Below are 22,912 nucleotides of genomic sequence, written 5' to 3' on the forward strand. Positions count from 1 at the left end.
TGTTTCTACCTACTGCGGAGCCCACCAGGGGGCAATTATCCCATCCAGTCAGTACGTGACGTACATCGTGGGATTAAATCAGCACACAATGAGCTATACATGCTGCATACCCCTCCACCCTGCCGATGCGACCAGCCCCCCTTGAGAAAGGTCTGCTGACAGACCGAAATGCATTGGACAATACAGGCTGAACATTTTGCAACCGGAATAAAAGCTTTCCGTAATCACCTTCAGTGTGCGACTCACCGTCTTTCCTTGTAAAGATAATTGTTGGATATTAAACGGCTGGTTCAGCCATAGAGCACGCACCGCCACAAGGAGCTCCCCACTTCTGCCCAACCTTGGACCAAAACTTTTGCTACGTGAGTAAACCCCGGGCAGGGGAAGCCGCCAGGGACCGGACCTTGGAACTGGCCCTCATTTCCTCGAGAATAGGCAATTGAGGTGAAAGTGATCTTGCACTATGAAACGGAGTTTCCACGCATCGCTCCCCCACGGGGCAGTAATGAGGAAGGAGGGCGGACTCAAAAGACCAGCATGCCTCATTGTGTCTACCGACTGCGGAGCCCACCAGGGGGCAATTATCCCATCCAGTCAGTACGTGACGTACATCGTGGGATTAAATCAGCACACAATGAGCTATACATGCTGCATACCCCTCCACCCTGCCGATGCGACCAGCCCCCCTTGAGAAAGGTCTGCTGACAGACCGAAATGCATTGGACAATACAGGCTGAACATTTTGCAACCGGAATAAAAGCTTTCCGTAATCACCTTCAGTGTGCGACTCACCGTCTTTCCTTGTAAAGATAATTGTTCGATATTAAACGACTGGTTCAGCCGTAAAGCACGCACCGCCACAAGGAGCTCCCCACTTCTGCCCAACCTTGGACCAAAACTTTTGCTACGTGAGTAAACCCTGGGCAGGGGAAGCCGCCAGGGACCGGACCTTGGAACTGGCCCTCATTTCCTCGAGAATAGGTAATTGAGGTGAAAGGCATCTTGCACTATGAAACGGAGTTTCCACGCATCGCTCCCCCACGGGGCAGTAATGAGGAAGGAGGGCGGACGCAAAAGACCAGCATGCCTCATTGTTTCTACTGACTGCGGAGCCCACCAGGGGGCAATTATCCCATCCAGTCAGTACGTGACGTACATCGTGGGATTAAATCAGCACACAATGAGCTATACATGCTGCATACCCCTCCACCCTGCCGATGCGACCAGCCCCCCTTGAGAAAGGTCTGCTGACAGACCGAAATGCATTGGACAATACAGGCTGAACATTTTGCAACCGGAATAAAAGCTTTCCGTAATCACCTTCAGTGTGCGACTCACCGTCTTTCCTTGTAAAGATAATTGTTCGATATTAAACGACTGGTTCAGCCGTAAAGCACGCACCGCCACAAGGAGCTCCCCACTTCTGCCCAACCTTGGACCAAAACTTTTGCTACGTGAGTAAACCCCGGGCAGGGGAAGCCGCCAGGGACCGGACCTTGGAACTGGCCCTCATTTCCTCGAGAATAGGCAATTGAGGTGAAAGTGACCTTGCACAATGAAACGGAGTTTCCACGCATCGCTCCCCCACGAGGCAGTAATGAGGAAGGAGGGCGGACTCAAAAGACCAGCATGCCTCATTGTTTCTACCGACTGCGGAGCCCACCAGGGGGCAATTATGCCATCCAGTCAGTACGTGACGTACATCGTGGGATTAAATCAGCACACAATGACCTATACATGCTGCATACCCCTCCACCCTGCCGATGCGACCAGCACCCCTTGAGAAAGGTCTGCTGACAGACCGAAATGCATTGGACAATACAGGCTGAACATTTTGCAACCGGAATAAAAGCTTTCCGTAATCACCTTCAGTGTGCGACTCACCGTCTTTCCTTGTAAAGATAATTGTTGGATATTAAATGGCTGGTTCAGCCGTAGAGCACGCACCGCCACAAGGAGCTCCCCACTTCTGCCCAACCTTGGACCAAAACTTTTGCTACGTGAGTAAACCCCGGGCAGGGGAAGCTGCTAGGGACCGGACCTTGGAACTGGCCCTCATTTATTTGAGAATAGGCAATTGAGGTGAAAGTGGTCTTGCACTGTGAAACGGAGTTTCCACGCATCGCTCCCCCACGGGGCAGTAATGAGGAAGGAGGGCGGACTCAAATGACCAGCATGCCTCATTGTTTCTACCCACTGCGGAGCCCACCAGGGGGCAACTATCCCATCCAGTCAGTACGTGATGTACATCGTGGGATTAAATCAGCACACAATGAGCTATACTTGCTGCATACCCCTCCACCCTGCCGATGCGACCAGCCCCCCTTGAGAAAGGTCTGCTGACAGACCGAAATGCATTGGACAATACAGGCTGAACATTTTGCAACCGGAATAAAAGCTTTCCGTAATCACCTTCAGTGTGCGACTCACCGTCTTTCCTTGTAAAGATAATTGTTGGATATATATATATATATATATATATCAATAAACACAGGGTGCGCCATGAACATTGCGATTGGCAAGAAACAACGGGAATGAAGACGCCCCATTGCTGGCCGCTCATTGGCCAAGGATACACCTATTAAATGGCAGGACTGTTTAAAAGACTGTGGCCAATCATCGATGGCTTTTCCGCACTGATGAAGGCAGAAGCCAGAAACGCGTCTGCGGATACGACAAAGCCCACTAATGCCCCGAGTGTGCACCGGAGTTGCCCTGTGTTTATTGATCTTTTAAGCGGTTCCACCTACGCTTTTCGGTTGCACCCGCCGTGAGTTCGGCTAGCCCTGGGTGGAATGGTGTTTTTTCAGTTTTTTCTATACATATATATATATATATATATATTACCTACTGGCGGTCGCCAGTAGGTATATATAGTTAGGATTTTTTCTCTATGGGTTTTTTGAAAATTCTATGTCTAATAACTTTGGCGTTTGTGGACGGAATTGGCTGAAATTTTCAGGAAAATGGCACATTTCGTTTCTGAGCAGCCCCTGAAAATTTTGGGGGGGTTCGTCAAGGGGGGGCCGAGAAAAAAGGGGGGTCCCAAAACGCGTTTTTCCCATGTTAATTTCCATAGGGCGGTTGAATGGATTTGCACGAAACTTGGCAAAATTGTAGGGACTGGTAGCCCGATGTGCCTTTTGTAGGTCTCAATATATGTGCTGCAGTGGATTTTGAGAAATTAACGTTTAAAAAAAGATATATATCTATAACAGCGGACTGGGCAGCGGCCCAGGACGCGGACTTTTCGCGCAACGGAGCTTTGTGAAGCGAAGCTGATTGGTTCTCCGGCGTCTGTCAACATTCCAAACAGTCCGTAGCGGCCGCCATCTTGTCTCTCGGTAGGATCGAGAGACAAGAGGAGGTCAAAACAAAGGGGGAAATAACTATAAGGGGGCATAGTAGATCCTCGCTGACTCCCTTGGTTTGATGTGGAGGTTTTAAAAGGGCCCCGCGGGGCAAAAAATAATAATAATAATAATAATCGAACGGCTGAATGGATTTGCACGAAACTTGGCAAAATATTAGGGACTGGTAGCCCGATGTGCCTTTGCTAGGTCTCAATATATGTGCTCCAGTGGATTTTGAGAAATTAACGTTCAAAAAAAGATATATATCTGTAACAGCGCTCCGCTTCGCGTAACGGAGGTTTGCGAAGCTGATTGGTCATTCTGTCACTGGGCTATAGTTGGGCTACATCTGGCTGATATTTGGGCTACATTTGTTTTTTTGTGTGTCTGGCGGCCATCTTTGGGCTACATTGGGCTACATTGGGCTTCATTGGGCTACATTCGGCTAATTAGCAAATAGCTCATCGCAAACTAGGAATGGTAAAGAATCGCTATTTATTCCTTAAAGTTCGCTATTTAGGAAATGCAAAAAACTTTGATGATACATATGGCGGTTCATCTCTAACAAGATAAGAAGCATAGGGATACATTTATGATGACTGGCGCATCACCAGGGATGTGTTAGTCATTCTGTGCCGCTGTTCCGTCACCTATGGTGTGCTGCATTTACAATGCGGCGCATCATGGGGCAAAAACAGCACAGATGCGTGATGTATCTGTGCCGTAAAGGTGGCGCATTGCTGGAGTTGTATCGCAAGTGTGATGAAGCTCCAGCAAGGGTCGGGGGTGCCCCTGTCGCAGGGTTTCTGTTCTCACACAGAACTGTGGGCAGAGGATTGGAACCTCGGCGAATGCATTGCTGGAGTTGTATCGCAAGTGTGATGAAGCTCCAGCAAGGGTCGGGGGTGCCCCTGTCGCATGGTTTCTGTTCTCACACAGAACTGTGGACAGAGGATTGGAACCTCGGCGAATTAGGGTGTCCCAAAACTCACGTTAGTAATCAAAAACTCCTTAGCAAGCTAGGTACAGTGTCACATTGGATATAACAAACTCTCAATGTTTAGACAATCCAGAATATGAACTTATAGTACCTCAGGATACGTGGAACTCATGAACAGTCGGTCGTTATAGATTTCTTAGAAACCAGAACATGGAGTTAAGAAGAACAGATGTGTATTTGAAATGTTTATTTACTAATGCCGTCTTCTCAGGCATAGTACCTTAGATAATAAAAGTACACATATTATCAGTAGCAAAATTACCAGCATAGTTACTAGTACATAAAAAGTGAATGGTGATAGTATGTTAACATGCTGTAAATGAATAAGAGTTAGCAACACTTATAAGCAGCCGCGGGCCGTGGAGGGAGTTACGGTGAGGCAGGGAGGCGGGGAGGGGGAGAAGCAGGGTGGAGAATACAAGTACACATATTATCAGTAGCAAAATTACCAGCATAGTTACTAGTACATAAAAAGCGAATGGTGACAGTATGTTAACATGCTGTAAATGAATAAGAGTTAGCAACACTTATAAGCAGCCGCGGGCCGTGGAGGGAGTTATGGTGGGGCAGGGAGGCGGGGAGGGGGAGGGGCAAGGTAGAGAGGGCTCCACCCTGCTTCTCCCCCTCCCCGCCTCCCTGCCCCATCGTAACTCCCTCCACGGCCCGCGGCTGCTTATATCTCACCCTCCCTAATACACATATTATATTATTTGCTAAGAAGGTCTCTTTGTGTTGGTTTAGGGCGTGCCCATACTTTAGTGTCTTAGATTTGAAGGAATCACATCAGCATACACCAGCTCTCTCTTCATGTGAACCGCATCAACTGTTGTGTATGTGTGTTCGGCAAAGCAATATAAAACCCGCCTCATGCCCAGAATTGGCAGAAGTTGCACTTATGTTATGAGTATGAAGTCGTGGAGATCAGACCTCATAACAATTCTGTATCGTGTTGTTCTTGAAACTTTAGCACTCGCTGTACAGATATAGTTTAACAAGTAAAGCAGATAGTAGACCAATAACATATTATTCTCATGTAAACCACGATGAACTACTAGGTGGAAAGCTAAAGCAACAACTAAGTGTCTTGTGCAGAAGTTGCAAAAAAGGAAAAATGGCGTTTAAACCGGTAATGAGCCCATGCTAACTTAACACGGTGTAAAGATATCCAGGACCTAGATGACACCTCCCCATGATCCGGAAACGAACTGAATAAGATAATAGAAGTGCCATCTCATGAGAGCAGATTGCAAGTTTATATGTGGACGGTCCGCAAGGTAAAGCATTAAAAACTAGGAAAATTTAATGCTAAAGAAAAATAAAACAGCCAAGTACTTTATCGAGTCTTAAGCCAATAGGCAAGGTAAATAATAAAAACTTGACAAATAAGTCAATGAATTGTCAATGAAATGCTAGTACTCAGCATATCAAACATGAAAAAGGTCTATGACATAACTGTGTATGCAAAATAAGCTGCAACAGCCTCCAATAGGAAGTCACCGTCTTCATCCGAAAACAGTTCAGCCATCCAATTTAAAAGCGGAAAAGAACATACGTGCTCTCCCAGCACCGGATCCTCTATCACCATCAGAGGACAGCTCGGTGGGTTTTCAAGAAAGCTCTGTTCCAAGAAAGACTGTGCTGCCGCCAGTAAATTCCAGGGACCAAGTAGTCCATGCATCAATGCCACAGCCATAATCCTTTCGCCAGGACAAACCAACTCGTGAGTAATGATAGGAGTCATCAGCTGATTAAAGTCGACGTCAGGAGAAACCGGTCCGCAGAGACACAAATCAATGGCCCAATCGAAATCACAGGTCAGGCAGTGAAATACAGGCTGGACACAGGTGAAGTAGGAGAATCGAAAAGATAATCCATATGCCGTGCTTAATATCGCCAACGGCATTGTGCCATAATATTCTAGCATGCGATTGCGGAACAGTGTCAGCAGCTGCAGGGTGTGAGGTTGCATAGGAGGGACATCCATATTTAAAAATGTAAAAAAGCACAAGAGCGTCCGCTGGTAATGCAAGTAAAAATGCCAATCCACGAACCAGAGTGGAGAAAATGGAATGAAAGGAAGCAGGGATGACTCCAAAGATTTTCTCAAATGAAGTCACGAGACCACTGGTAACAACTTTAAAAAAGTGCGCCAGGGACTTTGTGGAGGATGCGTTAAAGATAGTCGGAAACATGTTGCTGAAATTGAAAGGCAAATCTTAATTGAAAAGGGTGTGCACCTCTGTACGGGTGTTCGCTATGTGAAGTACGAAAGTTTCACGGGCCGAACTCAAGGCCACCTCTCTCTGAGACAAAAGAGCTCTTATTCTTGCCATGCCGTTGAAACGTGTCCCAAGGTTGGTATTTGTGGCCAGATTGAAAACTCCCTATGTTCATGTGTGGGAGGAAATAGAACATTTCTGCAGCAAATAACCCGTTCACTTACTGTTACGATAAAAGGAATACTTTTAATTAACTCAGAACAATCTTCATTATTGAGCATCAAATAACTACCATTTTCCAACAACTTGACGTGGGGATGATAGCAGGAACTGGCGTGCCTTGCAACACGCAAGCCATATTTGGTCGGTGTTTGTTGCATGAACCGTGTAACTGTATGTGCCTACACATTAGTGAATGATCTGGCGTCTCAGTGCATTCCTCTCCATTCAGATAAACTTCTTGATCATCTTTGAAACATCTGTATGTGTATGGAAGCGACCAGACCTCATGAAGAAAAGCACTACCTAAAGGTTCATAACGACCTATTGGTATATATTTCATACAATTTGAAAACTTATATAAAGCAAAAGGCAGCGTTATTAAACCGTGGATAAGGCATGTTGCCAAAAAACCCGCAATCCTCTGCTGATGATGTCACTGAGCATGTCATGAATGATGTAATATGTGACATCATCAGCAGTGGATTACGGGTAATAGTATCTCTAGTTTACTCCCCTATAGCTGTCTTTCTTTTAACATAAGTGTCTGTTTCCTTCCCTTATACTTACTGTTTTTGGTTCGCTTCCGGTTCGCGTACCGGCGAGCGAACTGGGAAGCGAACTAAGAGAAATAGAGGTTGGCACAGTTCCAAATATTGTACCAATTTTTTAATAACAGGGAGGTAGTTCTGAAAAGAACTTTATTTTTTATTTTTCTGAACATTTTTTTACTGTTTTTGAATTTTTCGGAACAGTTTTATATTTTTGGGGGTTTTTCTTGGAGGGGGCAATGAAAACGATTCATTGTAAAGGGCTCAACAGGAGCAACAAAACAAAAAAAAGAAGTATTTATTATTTTGGGCGTTTCGGACAAACATGAGCATGATTGTCAATAGCTCTGTTGATCAGAGTGATGCTTTTTTCTCCGTAGGAAATGAATCCATCGCAAAATACGCAGATGTGTTTTACATCACCAAATCTCATTTGTATATTTGGCACCATCTCCCTGCCCTCTGGTCCCGTTACTTCCGGTACAACAGATCTTCTGGCCATAATAGGGAGATTATCTAGGTCGTTCCGAAACTGTGCAGCACTGTAGTTGTTAGGATGCCACCTAGTCATATGGCAATGCATTGTGTAGTTTCCGAAACTGTATTTCTTGTCGGTCCCTCTGGACAGTCTATCTTGACATATAAGGCAAGTTACGTATCTTGCATTTACTTTTTTCTGACCTTTGGGAATTTTAAAAAATTGCCAAATGAAGTTTTCTTTCCGGTGAGACGTCCTGGGCTGCTCAGGCAAAAACTGCCTCTCTTCGTGCTCGTCCTCCTGTTCCTCTTCTTCTTCTTCTTGTTGAATTATAACTTGAGCAGGTGGTCCACTCTTCCTTGGATGTGGTGGAGGTGGTGGGGAAGCACCAGCTGAAGCTACTAAAGAAGCCATTGCTCAGTGATCACAAAGGGTCTTTCTCTCACAATGATGAAAGTCAGAGTGAGGAAAGAAGGAGGGATTTTCATCATTTGGGAAAAACAAGAGTTCTCAACCAATCAAAAGTGTTCATTTTAGATTATATGACCTAGTCTTACATCATTAGGAAACCAAAAGTGAAATGAACCAATGAAAAGTGTTATTACCAAGTCACATGACTTGCTGTGTTTACGTTAAGCGCTTTGCAGGGCCTCCCGGTTTGCTTCCAGAAACCTGCGCTTTGCGACTCGCTTCGCGTACCAGTTCGCTAACGTAGTACGTCATATGACGTATCACGCGACAACGTGAAACGTCATGCGGACGGGAGGCGTCACGATGTTGTTTTGTAACGCGGCACTTGCGGTAAAGAAACGTTTACCGGCTCGCGGTCTATTTCGCGGCATCAAGGTCAGCTAACGGGAAGCTTCCCGATTTGCGAAGCGGGAACGAAGAAAAAAAAATATTTAAAAAAAAAATTATTCATAAACATATAAAATATATTTTTGGATTTAAAGAAGAATACATTTTACAGCTACAGATATTAGCTGTTAAAAAACCAATGAAATTCACAGAAAAAACCATAGGTTATGGACCATATATAGTTAGGAATTAGCATTTACAAAACCTTGAAAATTCACTGAAAAAACCATAGGTTATAGACCATATATAGTTAGGAATTAGCATTTACAAAACCTTGAAAATTCACTGAAAAAACCATAGGTTATAGACCATATATAGTTAGGAATTAGCATTTAAAAAACCTTATTTTACTCACACAAAACCATTGAAATTCCATATATAGTTAGTTGCACTAACTATATATCGTGCACCCGCAATCCACTGCTGATGATGTCACATATTACATCATTCATGACATGGTCAGTGACATCACTGATGACATCACTGATGACATCTCAAATGACATCACTGATGACATCACTGATGACGTCATCCAGTGACTGTATAATTCTGTAAAGTTAAAATATGTCTTACATATTGAAGAATGAGTGGATGTATAAGTGTCTGGATGAAGGATTTAGTAGGTGCATGACTGACTGTATGAGTGAGTGATTAAATGTGTCTCACTGAGTGCATGGGTTAGTGACTAAACTGTCTTAATTTGTGCATCATTATGTCTGTTGTTCTGTAAACTGCTGCATGTGTTGATCATTAGCTATATGATTAACTGTATGGGTTATTGATTGGTTGCCCAAGCATTTGTATGGGAGACTGAGTGTGTGTGTGGGTGGCTGGGAGGTGTATGACTCTCTGCATAGATGTGTGAGCAGTTGATTGACTGGATGTATGGGTTCAAAAGTGCATGTGGAAACAGCTGTATGGGCGGTTGACTGTGTGCATGAGTGTATTGGTGAGTGAATGGATATCTCAGTGCTACATGTCAAAGTAAGTACATATGTAAAACACAGTACATGTGAGAGTTACCATATATAAATAACTGTGCATAAGAGCCAGTGAATGTGTGAGTGGCTGTATGGATCATTGTGAACTTGTATCCAGGATTGTATAAGTGAGTAAATATGTTGTAGTATATGTTTGAATAAGTAAGGTGTGTATAACTGTATAGTTGAGGAAATGGAGGTGTGATTGATTCTTTGCATGACTGACTAAGTGTCTGAGTAACTCCATGGATGAGTGACAGTCTATGAGTGTCTGTTTACACTGAGTGTATCTAAGGTTATATTAGAGTCTGAAGAGGTTTATCGTATTATCACATGAATGATGTCATCAGTGATGTGATCAGTAATGTCAAATGAGATGTCATCAGTGATGTCATCAGTGATGTCATTTGAGATGTCATCAGTGATGTCATCAGTGATGTCACTGACCATGTCATGAATGATGTAATATGTGACATCATCAGCAGTGGATTGCGGGTGCACGATATATAGTTAGTGCAACTAACTATATATGGAATTTCAATGGTTTTGTGTGAGTAAAATAAGGTTTTTTAAATGCTAATTCCTAACTATATATGGTCTATAACCTATGGTTTTTTCAGTGAATATATATATATATATATATATATATATTCTTCATGATTATGTGCATCTCATATTACTAGCTTATGCCACAAGGAGCGTCTTCCAGACACGGATGTGTACTGCTCTCTACTCTGATTCAGGCATGTGAATCTATGAAAGACACCCCTAATACTGGAGAAGAACAATAGTTACTTACCTGTAATCTGTGGTTCTCCAGTATTGGTGTCTTTCATAGATTCACATGCAACCCGCCCACCGCCCCTCAGAGGCTTGTAGGCTACATTGGGTTACCATCACTCCTTGCGAGAAAATCTGAGAGCCTGAGCCTCTGGGGAGAACCTTCTGGTGGTTGCTGTCACCTGATTGGCTGCCGTTTGGTCTATACAAAATGACTAGGATAGTCATGAGTGTGGAAGTTTTTTCTCCTGTAGCTTGGGCTACTTTACTTCCTGGTTGGGAATTACTTGTTTTTACTATGATATTATGGCATAATATTTCTATTTTATGTACAGTGGGACTCCCACTCTGACGACGGGGAATGATTCAGGCATGTGAATCTATGAAAGACACCAATACTGGAGAACCACAGATTACAGGTAAGTTACTATTGTTCATCTTCCATACGCGAGAAGACATGCCATTTGGGGAAAAGGTCTCCGAATGTTGCCAGGTGAAATTTGGCAATCGTGCGCTTTACAAGCGTTTCCTGCAGAATGGGGATTCAGCCGTTGCCCACTATTGTCATTTCAGGTGAGTAAAGTATACATGAGCCTGTTATCTTTAGTAATTTGTGCCATGCCCAGAAAGTATTTAAATATCCCTCCTCCCACGGGCAGCCAACTGTTAGCAGGGCCCCAAGTGACGCAGGGAGAGCCAAATCGGCCTCCGGTCTGAAAAAGGGAATCCTAATATCCGCATGGTACCAGTGCAGAGCAAAGCTTGCCTGCATCACCATATAATAGGTATGAAAATTTGGTACCCAAACCCACCTCTCTCATATGGCAGCATGAGTGTATCCCAGCTAATGCGAGGCTGTTTACCACCCCACACTAAACGTATCAACATAGTTCGAAGGTTGGAGAAAAAGCCATTATACAACAGAATTGGGATGTTATGAAAGAGATATAGAAATTGTGGGAGGACCATAATTTTAACAATAGCTATTCTACCCGCCATTGACAGGGTCAGTGATAGCCAGCGCTCTGTTATGCCCCAGTTTTTCAAGTACCGGAGCATAGTTCAGCTTTAGGATACAATCTTTCTCTCTATGTATGTGAATCCAAGTTATTTAACAGAATATTCACATCATGTCAACGAATAATCCACCGGTTTGCCACAGGGTGCCTCTTTTGGAAAACCTCCTACTTTTACCAGTTACTGCACAAACCATATAGGGTGCCATACATGGTAACCTCGCGAAGAAGCGGCACCAGGTTATCATCTGGGTGTCGCACGTACAGTATGATATCTGCATATAACTTGAGCAGTAGGGGTCCAGTGTCAAACTGTAGGCCCGATGACTATGTTGCTCCTGCAAATGGCGCACCAACAGGAACAATAAAGAGGAAGGTGGACATCCCTGCCGCGTTCCCCGTATAAGTTGGAACTTGAACGATAGCGTACCATTGAGTCTTATGTGCACCTTAGGCCGTGTATATAATAACTGCTGAAAACCGGTCTGGCACCTCGAGCCGGCGCATTGTGGCATAAAGGAAAGGCCACTCGAGTGAGTCGAAAGCCTTTTCCGCATCGAGCAGCACAGCAGCTGCCGAAACCGTTGGTGATATTCTGTGCAGTGTGGCAAATAACGTGCGGAGATTAAGTGATGTTGATTTATGAGGAATAAACCCTGATTATGTAGGCGAGATCGGCCTTTCTACTATTTGTGCTAGTCTTGTTGCTAATAGTTGTGTTGGGATCTTATTATCAAAGTTTAAAAGTGACAGCGGTCTGTAGGATCCACATCTCAGTGGATCCTTGCCCGGTTTCGGAAGCAGGATTATAACCGCCTCTCTCAGGGTGGGTGGGAGCACTCTGGCATCGACCGCTTCTTGATATACATCTATTAAATAAGGCGCAAGGGTAGCCTTGTATTTCTTATAGAAATATCAGTGAACCCATCAAGCCCCGGACCATAGAGCCGTCCAGCGCATCTATGGTGTCAATCACCTCATCCTCCGAGAAGGGCTCTGCCAGAAACTCCTGGTGTGCTTTTTTCCATCCATACCATTGAGACCTCATCTAGGTAGTCAGTGCAGGCCAGTGATTGCTCTGTGGTTCTGGAAGCATACAGTGTGGTGTAATATGCAAGCACCTCTCTTAAGTTTCCCACATTTCCAGTAATCCGCGAGTCATCACTGCCCGTCAGCTCAGCTATGTATGTCGGTCTGTGGGACTATTTCATTAATCTGCCGAGGGTCCTGCCCGGACGTTCACCCTCCCCATATCCCTTAGCTGTTGCGTATTTGCCAAGATAGTCCGCCTCTCGCTCTGCTGCTTCCCGGAACTCTGTCAGAAGGGTCGCGCGGTGTTGTAGCCTGGGGGATCAGTGGGCCGTGCATCTTGTCGATCCAAATCTATCAACTCCGCTTTTATTCTAGCAATTGTGCGTCATTGGTCCCTAAGGACCCCCACACTCTTTGATATGCACACTTCCCTGGTATATGCTTCCCATAATGTGGCTTTAGATGTCACTGTGCCCACGTTCAGTGTAAAATATTCACATATCGTCAAAAAGGGGGCTAGTTCTTGCACTAATGCTCTGTAGATTTCTGCTGGTAGTCCGTCCGGTCCTGCAGCCTTCCCTTTTTTTGCACATTGAACGGCTTTTTCAACTTCTCCCTCTGAGATTATACTATCCATATATTCACTCTGTTCACTCGATAGAGTTGGCAAAGCTATTTGATTCTGCTATTTCCTAATTTGGCCAGGTTCAGTTATTTTATCTTCATGATAAATTTCCTGGAAAAAGTCTCTAAAAGCCTGTCTTATATCCATATCTGATGTTTTTGATATGTTGTTAACCGATCAAATCTATGTTGTTGCGAATTTGATCGGTTTTGGATTTCCAGGCTAATAATTTCCCTGCGCCCTCACCGTATTCAAAATGGGCGATCTTACTAGCGTCCCATCTTTCTTGAACACGCTGGTTCAAGATTGAGGTTAATTGCCCCTTTAAGGAGGCAATTAACCTCAATTTTATTTAATCAAATTCTACAGGACGGTATGCGCCCTCCACTATCTTGGGATAATGCCTCTATAACCTTAATCCTAAAGCCTGGAAAGGTGCCTTCCGCATGTGGGTCGTACAGACCCATATCAATTCTGAATGTGGATTATAAGATCTTTACCACAATACTTGCTAAGAGACTAGCAATGGTGGCTCCTGGAATCCTTCATTCAGATCAGAAAGGGTTTGTGAAGGGACGACAATTATACGAATTAACTTATGATCTAATAGGGGCAATAGCGCCAGGAAGCCGCTTGGCCACAGTGCGCTTTAGCAAGTCCCTTTTTACATTTACATTTACATGTACATTTACAATAGATATGGCCTCTCTGGAGTCCCTCCCCTTAGCGATCCTCACGCTGGACGCAACCAAGGCCTTTGACAGGGTGAACTGGGTTTACCTGTCGGAGGCCTTGGCGAAGTTCAGAGTGGGTGAAAAGATGCGGAGAGCAATTGCCCTCTTGTACCAGAATCCGAGTGCCTGCATTTTGGTAAATGGTATACTATCTGAGCCTTTGAACATCTCGAGAGGTACTAGGCAGGGCTGCCCTCTCTCCCCACTCCTGTTCGATCTGTACATTAAACCATTTGCCCAGAGTCTAAGGGAGAACATTAACATCAGACCGTTCATGTATAAGGGGTGGGAGAGAAAGGTGGCCCTATATGCCGATGACATTCTGGTATACACCTCAGAGGTACACACCGCGCTTCCAGCAGTTTTAAAGCTGGCCTCGGAGTTTGGTGAAATCTCTGGGTATCAGATCAACCCTGATAAAACAGAGATGTTGATTTGGAATGTAGATCAGATTCCAGCGGATATCACGATACGCCCGGGGAATAAGTTGAGATACCTGGGTATTAACATCATCAAAGATATCAATCAGATAGCCAAGATAAATTTTGCTGCTGTAGCTAAGGAATGCCGTAAATTACTATCGTCATGGGCACAACTTCCCTTATCATTTTTAGGAAGGGTTAATTTAATTAAAATGTCTATCCTACCTAAGGTTTCTTTTCTTTTTAACACTATTCCGTTATATTTTGATCCCTTATTAATAAATAAACTACAATCTGATATTAACTCCTTCATCTGGAGTAACCGACTTTCGAGGATCTCCTGGAAAAAGCTTAGGAGGAAAAGGTGGAACCGCGCCACCAGATTTCCAATTATATGCATGGGCATTTCAATTATCACATGTCAGAGTGCTTCTTAAAAATCCATCAGGGCACGGGGTCGATTCTTTGTATTCCACACTTCTCACAGGTGAAGGGGTTAATCATTCAGGGATTTTGTTTAAGTTTGGGGACCCCAAGTTTTTAAAAAAAATTAAGTTGAAGATTCTGCAAGGATTGGCCAAAATGTGGGCACAGATAACTAAAACTATTAAGGTAGGGTATTACAACAGTAGGACTCCACTGTGGGATCTCCCTGAGACCCCCACCTGGTTGAGAGATAGTCTAGCGACACCAATTAAGGAAGCTGGATTGGTTGTTTGGGGGGATTTGTTTATAGAAGGAGAGCTACTTCCGTGGGAGTATCTTAGAAACATCATTGGCATAAACTTTGCTAGGTTTAAATATTTGCAAATAGACAGCTGGTCCCACGCATATGCTTCCCGTACAACGGGTGGAAATAAATTCCCCATAGGAGGTTACAGCCAATTAATATCATCCTTGGTTGATAAACCTCCTGCTAAAAAGGAAATTTCAACATGGTACAACCTGATTATGGAGGAAAGGGATGGAGCTTTCTCACTACCAGAGGATCTTTGGTCATCAACCATAATGGGGCGTAATCTACAAACCCTTTGGAGCCTATCCTGTGGAATGTTGTGGGAGGTAGTGAAACCATCCTGGCTCCGTAGAAATCACATCTTTACTATTCACAGGGCCTACTACTCTCCATTAAGACTTTCGAAATTTACACAGGGGAGCCAGGTAGCATGCCCTAAATGTGGTAAGGTAGCTGTTTCGGACTGTCATATGTTTTTTGAGTGTCCCGTTTTGTCAACTTTTTGGGAGGACATAAAAAGAACTTTGTCCCTATCTTTGAACTCAAGCATAGTCCTCGATCTCCCACTGATCATCTTTGGCATTATGGAGGGTCTCCAAAGCTCAGAGAAGAAGCTAGTTTTCTATTCTATCTTGCTTGCTAGGAGGGAGATATGTAGAAGATGGAAAGACCCTTTGCCCCCTACAATAGAAGACTGGTACTCCTCGATTCTATCTGTCTCCAGATTAGACCTGGGTAGGTCTAGTAACTCAAACAAAAAGGCGTTTTGGTATCTACTAAATTGGGCACATTGAGTTTCCTTTTTTTTTTTTTCCCCCCGGGTCCAATGATTAAGCCACTTAGATATACCCCAGGGCCAGGCATTATTGTGGAATCTTCCTCTTTTTTAATGGTTGGTTTCCGTTTGGTGAAATAATGTTGGTTGAGAAGGAGGAGCTGATGGTTAAGTTTCGATAGTTAAATCTGAACCCCGCCAGCTAAAATAACTGCTGAGACAGCACCCCGCTCGGATACCACTCGACTTCATCATGGAAACAAATCATTGTGGCAAATGAGGACAAAAAAAATTAAAAAAAATTCACATATCGCTGCGCTCAATGCTGCTGTGAATACCGTGTCTCTCAGGGCCTTGTCTGGGAATCTTCATGGACATTCCACCACCCTGCACGTGGAACGTGCAGTTCTGCTACAACAGGAGAGTGGTCGGACAGTGTGCGTGGGAGATGTGTCATCCCACTGACCCATAACGCCACACCCGTCGACAAGCAACAATAGTCCAGCCGGGTCCATGTATTATATGGTGCGGAATAGTGCGTGTACCAATCCTGAGGGAAATAATAGAATTAATTGATGTAATAACAATATTATGTGTTTAGAGGAGTTCTGACAACTTTTGGGCCCAGTGTCACTGCACCTGCTGCACCATTGAAATAATGACCATAGTGCCTGCAAGGCCACTTGTGACTGCTTATTTAGTGGAAATATATAGCAATATTTGGGGCTTAGAGGATTTACGACAACTTTTGGCCCAGTGCCACTGCACCTGCTACACCATTCAAATCACAACCTGTTTGTATTTTAGTTAACTGCAATTGTGACTTCCTGTTATCTGTGGATCTTATGGTCAGTGGTTAAGAGTTCCATAGTTTGTCTGCTTGAACATGCCACCCATGTTTTTTTTTTTTTTTGTACGATGTGATTTTGAGGCAAAGTGCTACTCTAGAGCAGAGGTTCCTTTGTTGAGAGGATTTGATGATTTTATTCCTGATGAAGAGCGGTCCTGTTCCGTGTATCGCTTTGTGGGTGATACAAAGCAGCTTGAATGTGGATCTTCTGGCAGCCAGTAACCAATATAGGGCTTTCAAGGCAGGGGAGATGTTGTCTTGTGGCTTTATATGTAAGATTAGTCTGTCAGCAGAGTTCTGAATCCGTTGTAGTCTTTTCATAGTTGTTAAAGGTGACCCGTGGTAGAGACTATTGGTGTAATTGAGTTTGAACAGAACAAGAGAGATGGTAGCCTGTGTCTTTTGTGGAAATCCTAGATCGGGGTAGATGTGTGACAGAGTTTTTATAGAAACAAAGCTTGATCTTGCTAGTTTGTCTACTAACTTGGGCATTTATTGATAGCTTGGAGTCCATGGTCATTCCGAGGTTTCTTACTTCCTTTGATACTTTAGGCGGTGTTCCCAGATCATCAGGCCAGGCGGTGAGTGGGTCATAATTTTTCCAATCGCAACACATGAGTATTTATGTTTCGGAAATATTCAATTTGAGATGGCTCCATGTCATCCATTTATCCACGGTTCTCAGACAACTGAAAATTGGTTAGTTTCCAATGTCTTAGGGGCATTTCAGTTGGAGGAGTATATATGTGTGTCATTTGCATAGTTATAGCACTTGAGGTGAAATTGATCGATCAGGCCGGTAATCACTTAACGTAGATGTTGAAAATCATGTAAAATCCAATCAATGAAAAATATAAAATTTTGACAACTGAGGTTCAGAGTAATGGTTGGAATACTTGAATAAAGTAGATACCGGATCTCTTTTCAGCAGTGGACATTGTTACTGCACCCTATGAAGGGGGCAGCATTTACTGAAGATATGAAAGTATCGAAAGTCCAAGGATATTCCTAACGCATCCCTTCGATTTTGAAGATTGTACATTGCAAAGAACTCCTAAAGTAAGGTGTGCAAAATAGGAACCATTGTTTAAGAAACTCCTATCATTCCATCTTACTTAAGAGACATGCTATCAAATGGCTCATCGAAAAATCTATATTATTCCAGGCAGACAACATAATAAGAATGAGTGGTGGGAATACAGTCAACGTCCAGTACACAAAGAGAGATGGAGGTGCTACTAATGCATACCCACCTAACGCAAACAAGGTTACCTCACTAAATGCAATAATGGGAGGGTCACCTATCTCACTGGTTGTTAAGTGCACCAGTTATACTGGTTGAGGCAGCATCACCCACATCTTGTGGCAGTGTTCATTATCAGCTTCCTCATTCCACCCTGGTACGATGATACCACCAGGGATGACTGAACCTCAGAATGAGGACGTTTTTATTATAAATTTCCCTGGATAAAAGTGGGACCTAAAAATACCTTGAGGTAAATCGAAATATTTCTGTTTAATAATAGGTACCTCTGGCATCGTTTCAAAATTTGGGGAGGAAGATAGTTTGGTATAATGACTAAATTAGCTCATTAAAGCCAACATGTTTCTGTCCTCGCTAGTGCCAAAGGAAAGTAGTCCGCGTCATTCTTCAGGGCTTCAAGGATTTCTATTTCTCTAGTTACCTGTGATGTACACACGTACATGGGCAAGGAAATTCTTACCTCCACATAAATGCAAATTTGTGAACCCTATCTATGGATTTTTTCAGCCTCCTGGTCTGACTGGAGTGGAGTTCTCCTTGTAATCACACATTCATCAAGGGGCATACCGGCCAAATTGCCTAACTTGTCTCCATCTAGCCAGCCGTCTTCATTCAAATACAATCAAGCCCTTTATCAAAGGATGCTGAAACACTTTGGTAGTGGACATTGAAAGAAACCCTAACTATGAAGCAATAGCCATGGGAACATAACGTGTGGCCCTGATTATAAGATGATGCTACATTCAGATTGTGTGCTAATTATCATACTCTGCTGTGTTTCCTTGACCCCTTGCAGCAGGTCATACCTAGCACAATTTATCTGGGGGGATGGCCTGTGAAAAAAACTGAAACATGTAAAATTCGATTTATCAAATACTGATTCAGTATGGTATGCCTCATTTCTAAGCTGAAAACTCAGACAAGGGGGTTACCACTCTGGGTGAATCTCTCATGCCAGACTCATGGTCTTTTCCATGTGTAGTAAATACCCTACTCTATGCCGCCCAACTTGTAATCCAAGCCTAGGAGATGCACTAAAGTGGGAATGACACAAATTTGTCTGGATTTGCATAATCTTTCCTCCCATACCTCTTATCCAGTGGCTTTTTCTCAAATTGAAATATTCTAAAACCAAGATGATAATCATCAGCCCAATCTCCACTCAGATTTTCTGCAATTAATACATATTTTAAGAAAATACAGTCAAGGCAATAGACTGATTTAAGTTGAAATATAATACTACTTTTAGTAGAAAAGAAAGGGAAGTTCTTATAGTTTCTTTAGCTGGATAAAATTCCTGATAAAAGAGCTTGATCTCACTAACTGCACATAGAAGTGATGGCAGATTTAAAATCTGTCATCTGCGAAAGATACTATAAAGAAGCTTTATGTACAGTCTTAATATTTTGAAAGAAGTACACTGATCTCCCAAAGAGGTGAGGGTCTCTAAATAAGAGACAGAACTTTTTTTGACCCTTCTAAAAACTCCTTAATGACTCTAATCGTAAAAAATTATTTCTGAGATGGTGACTTTCTCTAAGCCGTAATAGCCACCAAGTGTAAATTGATCTATAAGAACTGAAGTTCAGACTTGTCCAGCTGCAGTAGGTATGAAAGCAGCGAATATGGAAGCAGTGCATGTTTATTGGTAAAACACATAGAAATTCTTTCATTTAAGAGCATAGGCGTCTTTGCCTTATTAATAATGTCCATACAATCTTGTGGCATATCTAAAATTCCATATTGAATGTATTCAGGAGCCATGCTGCAAAATCAAGGGAAGACCGAGTTGGATGGAGTACCAGGTTGTGACACTTGAGCAAAAGATTGGGTTTTGCACTGCAGACTGTTGTGAGGGTTATTTTGCTAGCTGAAGTAATTTTGTGTAGCACCACTGTTTTGGCAATTATGGTGCAATCGTCTTTGTTTTTACCTGTTTGAAGCTCAGCAGAGTGATAGGTGTAAAAGGAATTTGTGGTTGAAGGGAGAGGAGTGAAAGGTACACAGAAAACTTTCTAACCAGTTCACAAAAAGGTAATTTCTCAGGGGCTGTGGTATGGAAATGTGGATGTGAAGTCTCTGTTGCTGGTATTTTCTACAGTTGCAAATTTGTGGTGCCAATCGATTGAAGTATAGATTTTTGCAGGATAACTTTGGAGCCAAAGTATTCGCCCGTGTATCTAACCATCTGTAGAGCTTTAGGCCCAGACTGTCCGGGGTGTGGTACATAAGCTGATTGTCTGCTTGTGAAGACACCCTATTAGCTTAAAAAAAGGTTTTGCCTAGACTGAATTTATGGGAATTGGTATATGTAGTTTGTTATGGAATAGGTTTAGTTGTGTCCATTTACAATGGAGTTAATCTTCTAGCATTAAAGTACAATAAGAAATGGTAGTGAAGTTGATTTATTAAAGTACATAATCAAGAACATTTTAAACCGATTACATTATTTATTGTTGATCATTTTTTCCCTTCCTTGTAGGACAGATAACTCAATCAAAAACCATTGGAATTCGACGATGCGGAGGAAGGTGGAGCAAGAAGGCTACTTACAAGATGCACCCAAGTCTGACCGGTCCGTAGCGACCAAACCTTCACACAAGAGCTGTACTACAGTGGACCATTTGACAACCCATAAGCAGTTTTACATTCCAGTTCAAACCCATGTAATTTAATTTATTTTTCTAACCATAACAATATGAATATAGTTAGTGTTCTATAGAAATATTAAGATTTTGTTATAGCTCAGCAGTCTTTAAAAGTAAAACAAATGTATAGCCGGCATTATCTGTTGTTTAATATGAATCTATTTATGATGGTCTGAATTTTGTTTATATATTGTACATAGTAGCATGTTTCTGGTGTTGCAATAATGTCACAGAGAGAAAACAAGATCTCCTCCACCTTTGCGATGAGTTAGCTTTTTAGTATTTTCTTCCTTACCAAAAACCCAGGGTATCTGTTTTCATCTTTGTGCACTTGGTTTCAATTTTACCCAAAGATCATTAAATACTGTACAGTTATGTAAAGAATTTATTCCAATAGTTTTTAAAAATTGATAGGATGATCGGCTTGGCTCATGTGAAAGATTTTTTGTTGTTGTTTTTTTTAAAAATCAGGTGTTTCACGTAACAGCTCTCTGTGTTTTCACCTTCTGAGTGAGGAAGCTCCAAAAGATCTTTTTTCACTTTGCTTGAGAGGACATTACTTTGGATGGCACTGAAGTAGGTTTTGGCGTAATTGTCAAACTGGGGTAAAAGAGCATGGGATAATGTGTAGGAGATTGTGCACAAGTCAAATAATCAAGTCATAAGATTGCACAGTTTGCATAATAGTCCAAATCTGTTATCATAACATTTCATAGGAACATGTATTGTGATAACTGTGGTTGAGCAATAATACCAGTACATTTAATGAGTGCTAAATTCATAATATCAGGATGGTCTTGTTTGTCTTAAATGTCTAGGAGTGTTGAACAAACCAAGCAAATACCCATTGTTCAGGAGAGAAGCACTTTTTCTCCCAGCAGTGTTGGTCTCTAGGCCGGTACTTTCATTCAACAACTTGGCAGATGAGGACTTTGTCTATTTTAATAGCTCCTGTGGTGAGGCTGCATGTGAAACATCTATCAGTGACCGCATTGCCCTGCTTCTTATGAGTATAATAGGAATGAGAGACCATGATAAAAAGAGCTCTATCCAAGCAGTTACTTTTGTTTCATTCCATTGGGACAGATGAGGCTGTACAGGCATGGGGATCCCGGTTTAGATCACCACAAATTGTGGGGACATGGTTCTAAAAAGAGATTCTATCACTTTACCATATTGAACAAAGTAAATTTCACCTGACCATAAAAACATTCCAACTATTGCTGAGAAATATGTATAAAGCAATTGTAAGGGGCTTCCTGAGCAAGCTGGAATGTACAACGTTATGGATGTCATGAATGAGGCTTAGATAAACCGGCACTGACTGTTACCCATACGTTTCTTTGTCAAGGGAATCTACTTGCAATTGAGCTGAACACTTAATCAGAATCCTCATGGAAAGTCTGTAACAATGCCAAATCTTCTGTGACTGGGCTGTACGTTTGTCAAGCTGTTTTGTAACATCAAAATAACCAAACTGTCAAGTCTTCCAGATATGATGAGTCTGGAACAAATAATTTTTGTACATAATGTATCAGCATACATTCCACCTGCTATTGTGTGTTTGCATCGTCTAGCGTCTGCAACAACTTAAACTATTCCCGTCCCTGTCCCCGCCAAGAACAAATTAGTGCTGTTTTTTTGTGCTTTCTTTCCCATTCGTAGTAATGGCCATACATAATATTAGGGTTTGTTAGTCTTATTAACAACCATTGACGACCTGGTTTTACAAGTCACCATCCCTCTGTTGGACCAGTGCAGTATTTGAAATATGGCCACTTCGGCTCTTGAGTGTACAGTGTGCTTTAGTCAAACAGGTGCTATGCCCTAATTCTTGAGGCTGTTTAGGGGAAAGGTAAAGCACTGTTATTCTAGTTTCAAAACGTGACTTAGTTTAAGGACCCCTTGTTCAGGGAACCTTTTTCCTATAGGTTTATAGCTCTCATAAGTTTTTCCATTGCTAGGACATGACATTATCTAATACACCAGTGGAATACTTGTGGTACCGTGTCTCTTTTCCAGTGTAAGCCTTTGGATTAACTTGCAGCCTCCAGCATATGGTATACTAATGCCCATTATTGGAATAGGATTTTTTCCCCGTTATCCAGTTTAAGGCCCAATATATTCATGGTTAGGTTGTGTGTGATGGAGTATGCCATTGAGGTTGTTTTGTTTGTGGCGGAGTACCTCTTTCCAGAACAGTTGTAAGTAGCAGCAAGTCCACGGCATGCGTAGGCAGGATGCCTCAGGTTGCCTCATCTGAAGCAGCAGTCAAATACATTGGGTATAGCACTTTGGGGCAACTTAGGGGTCATGTACCATTGGTACATTAGTTAATAATTAGTCTCTCTTTGGGAAGATCTATGGATATC

At 42.7% G+C, this 22,912-nt stretch overlaps 1 protein-coding gene across 7 annotated transcripts in view; it reads left to right on the plus strand.

Moving 5' to 3' along the window:
• Nucleotides 1-22,912, plus strand: part of MYBL1 (MYB proto-oncogene like 1) — a 673,529-nt gene that overhangs the window by 193,739 nt on the left and 456,878 nt on the right. For all 7 annotated transcript variants that reach the window (XM_078687219.1, XM_078687216.1, XM_078687217.1 and 4 more), the window contains exon 6: nt 20,375-20,558. In XM_078687219.1, coding sequence (XP_078543345.1) covers nt 20,375-20,558 — 184 coding nt within the window. The remainder of the gene's footprint in view (nt 1-20,374; nt 20,559-22,912) is intronic.

The sequence above is a fragment of the Lissotriton helveticus genome, chromosome 4_1, assembly GCF_964261635.1.
Source record: "Lissotriton helveticus chromosome 4_1, aLisHel1.1, whole genome shotgun sequence".
Taxonomy (NCBI): Eukaryota; Metazoa; Chordata; class Amphibia; order Caudata; family Salamandridae; genus Lissotriton; species Lissotriton helveticus.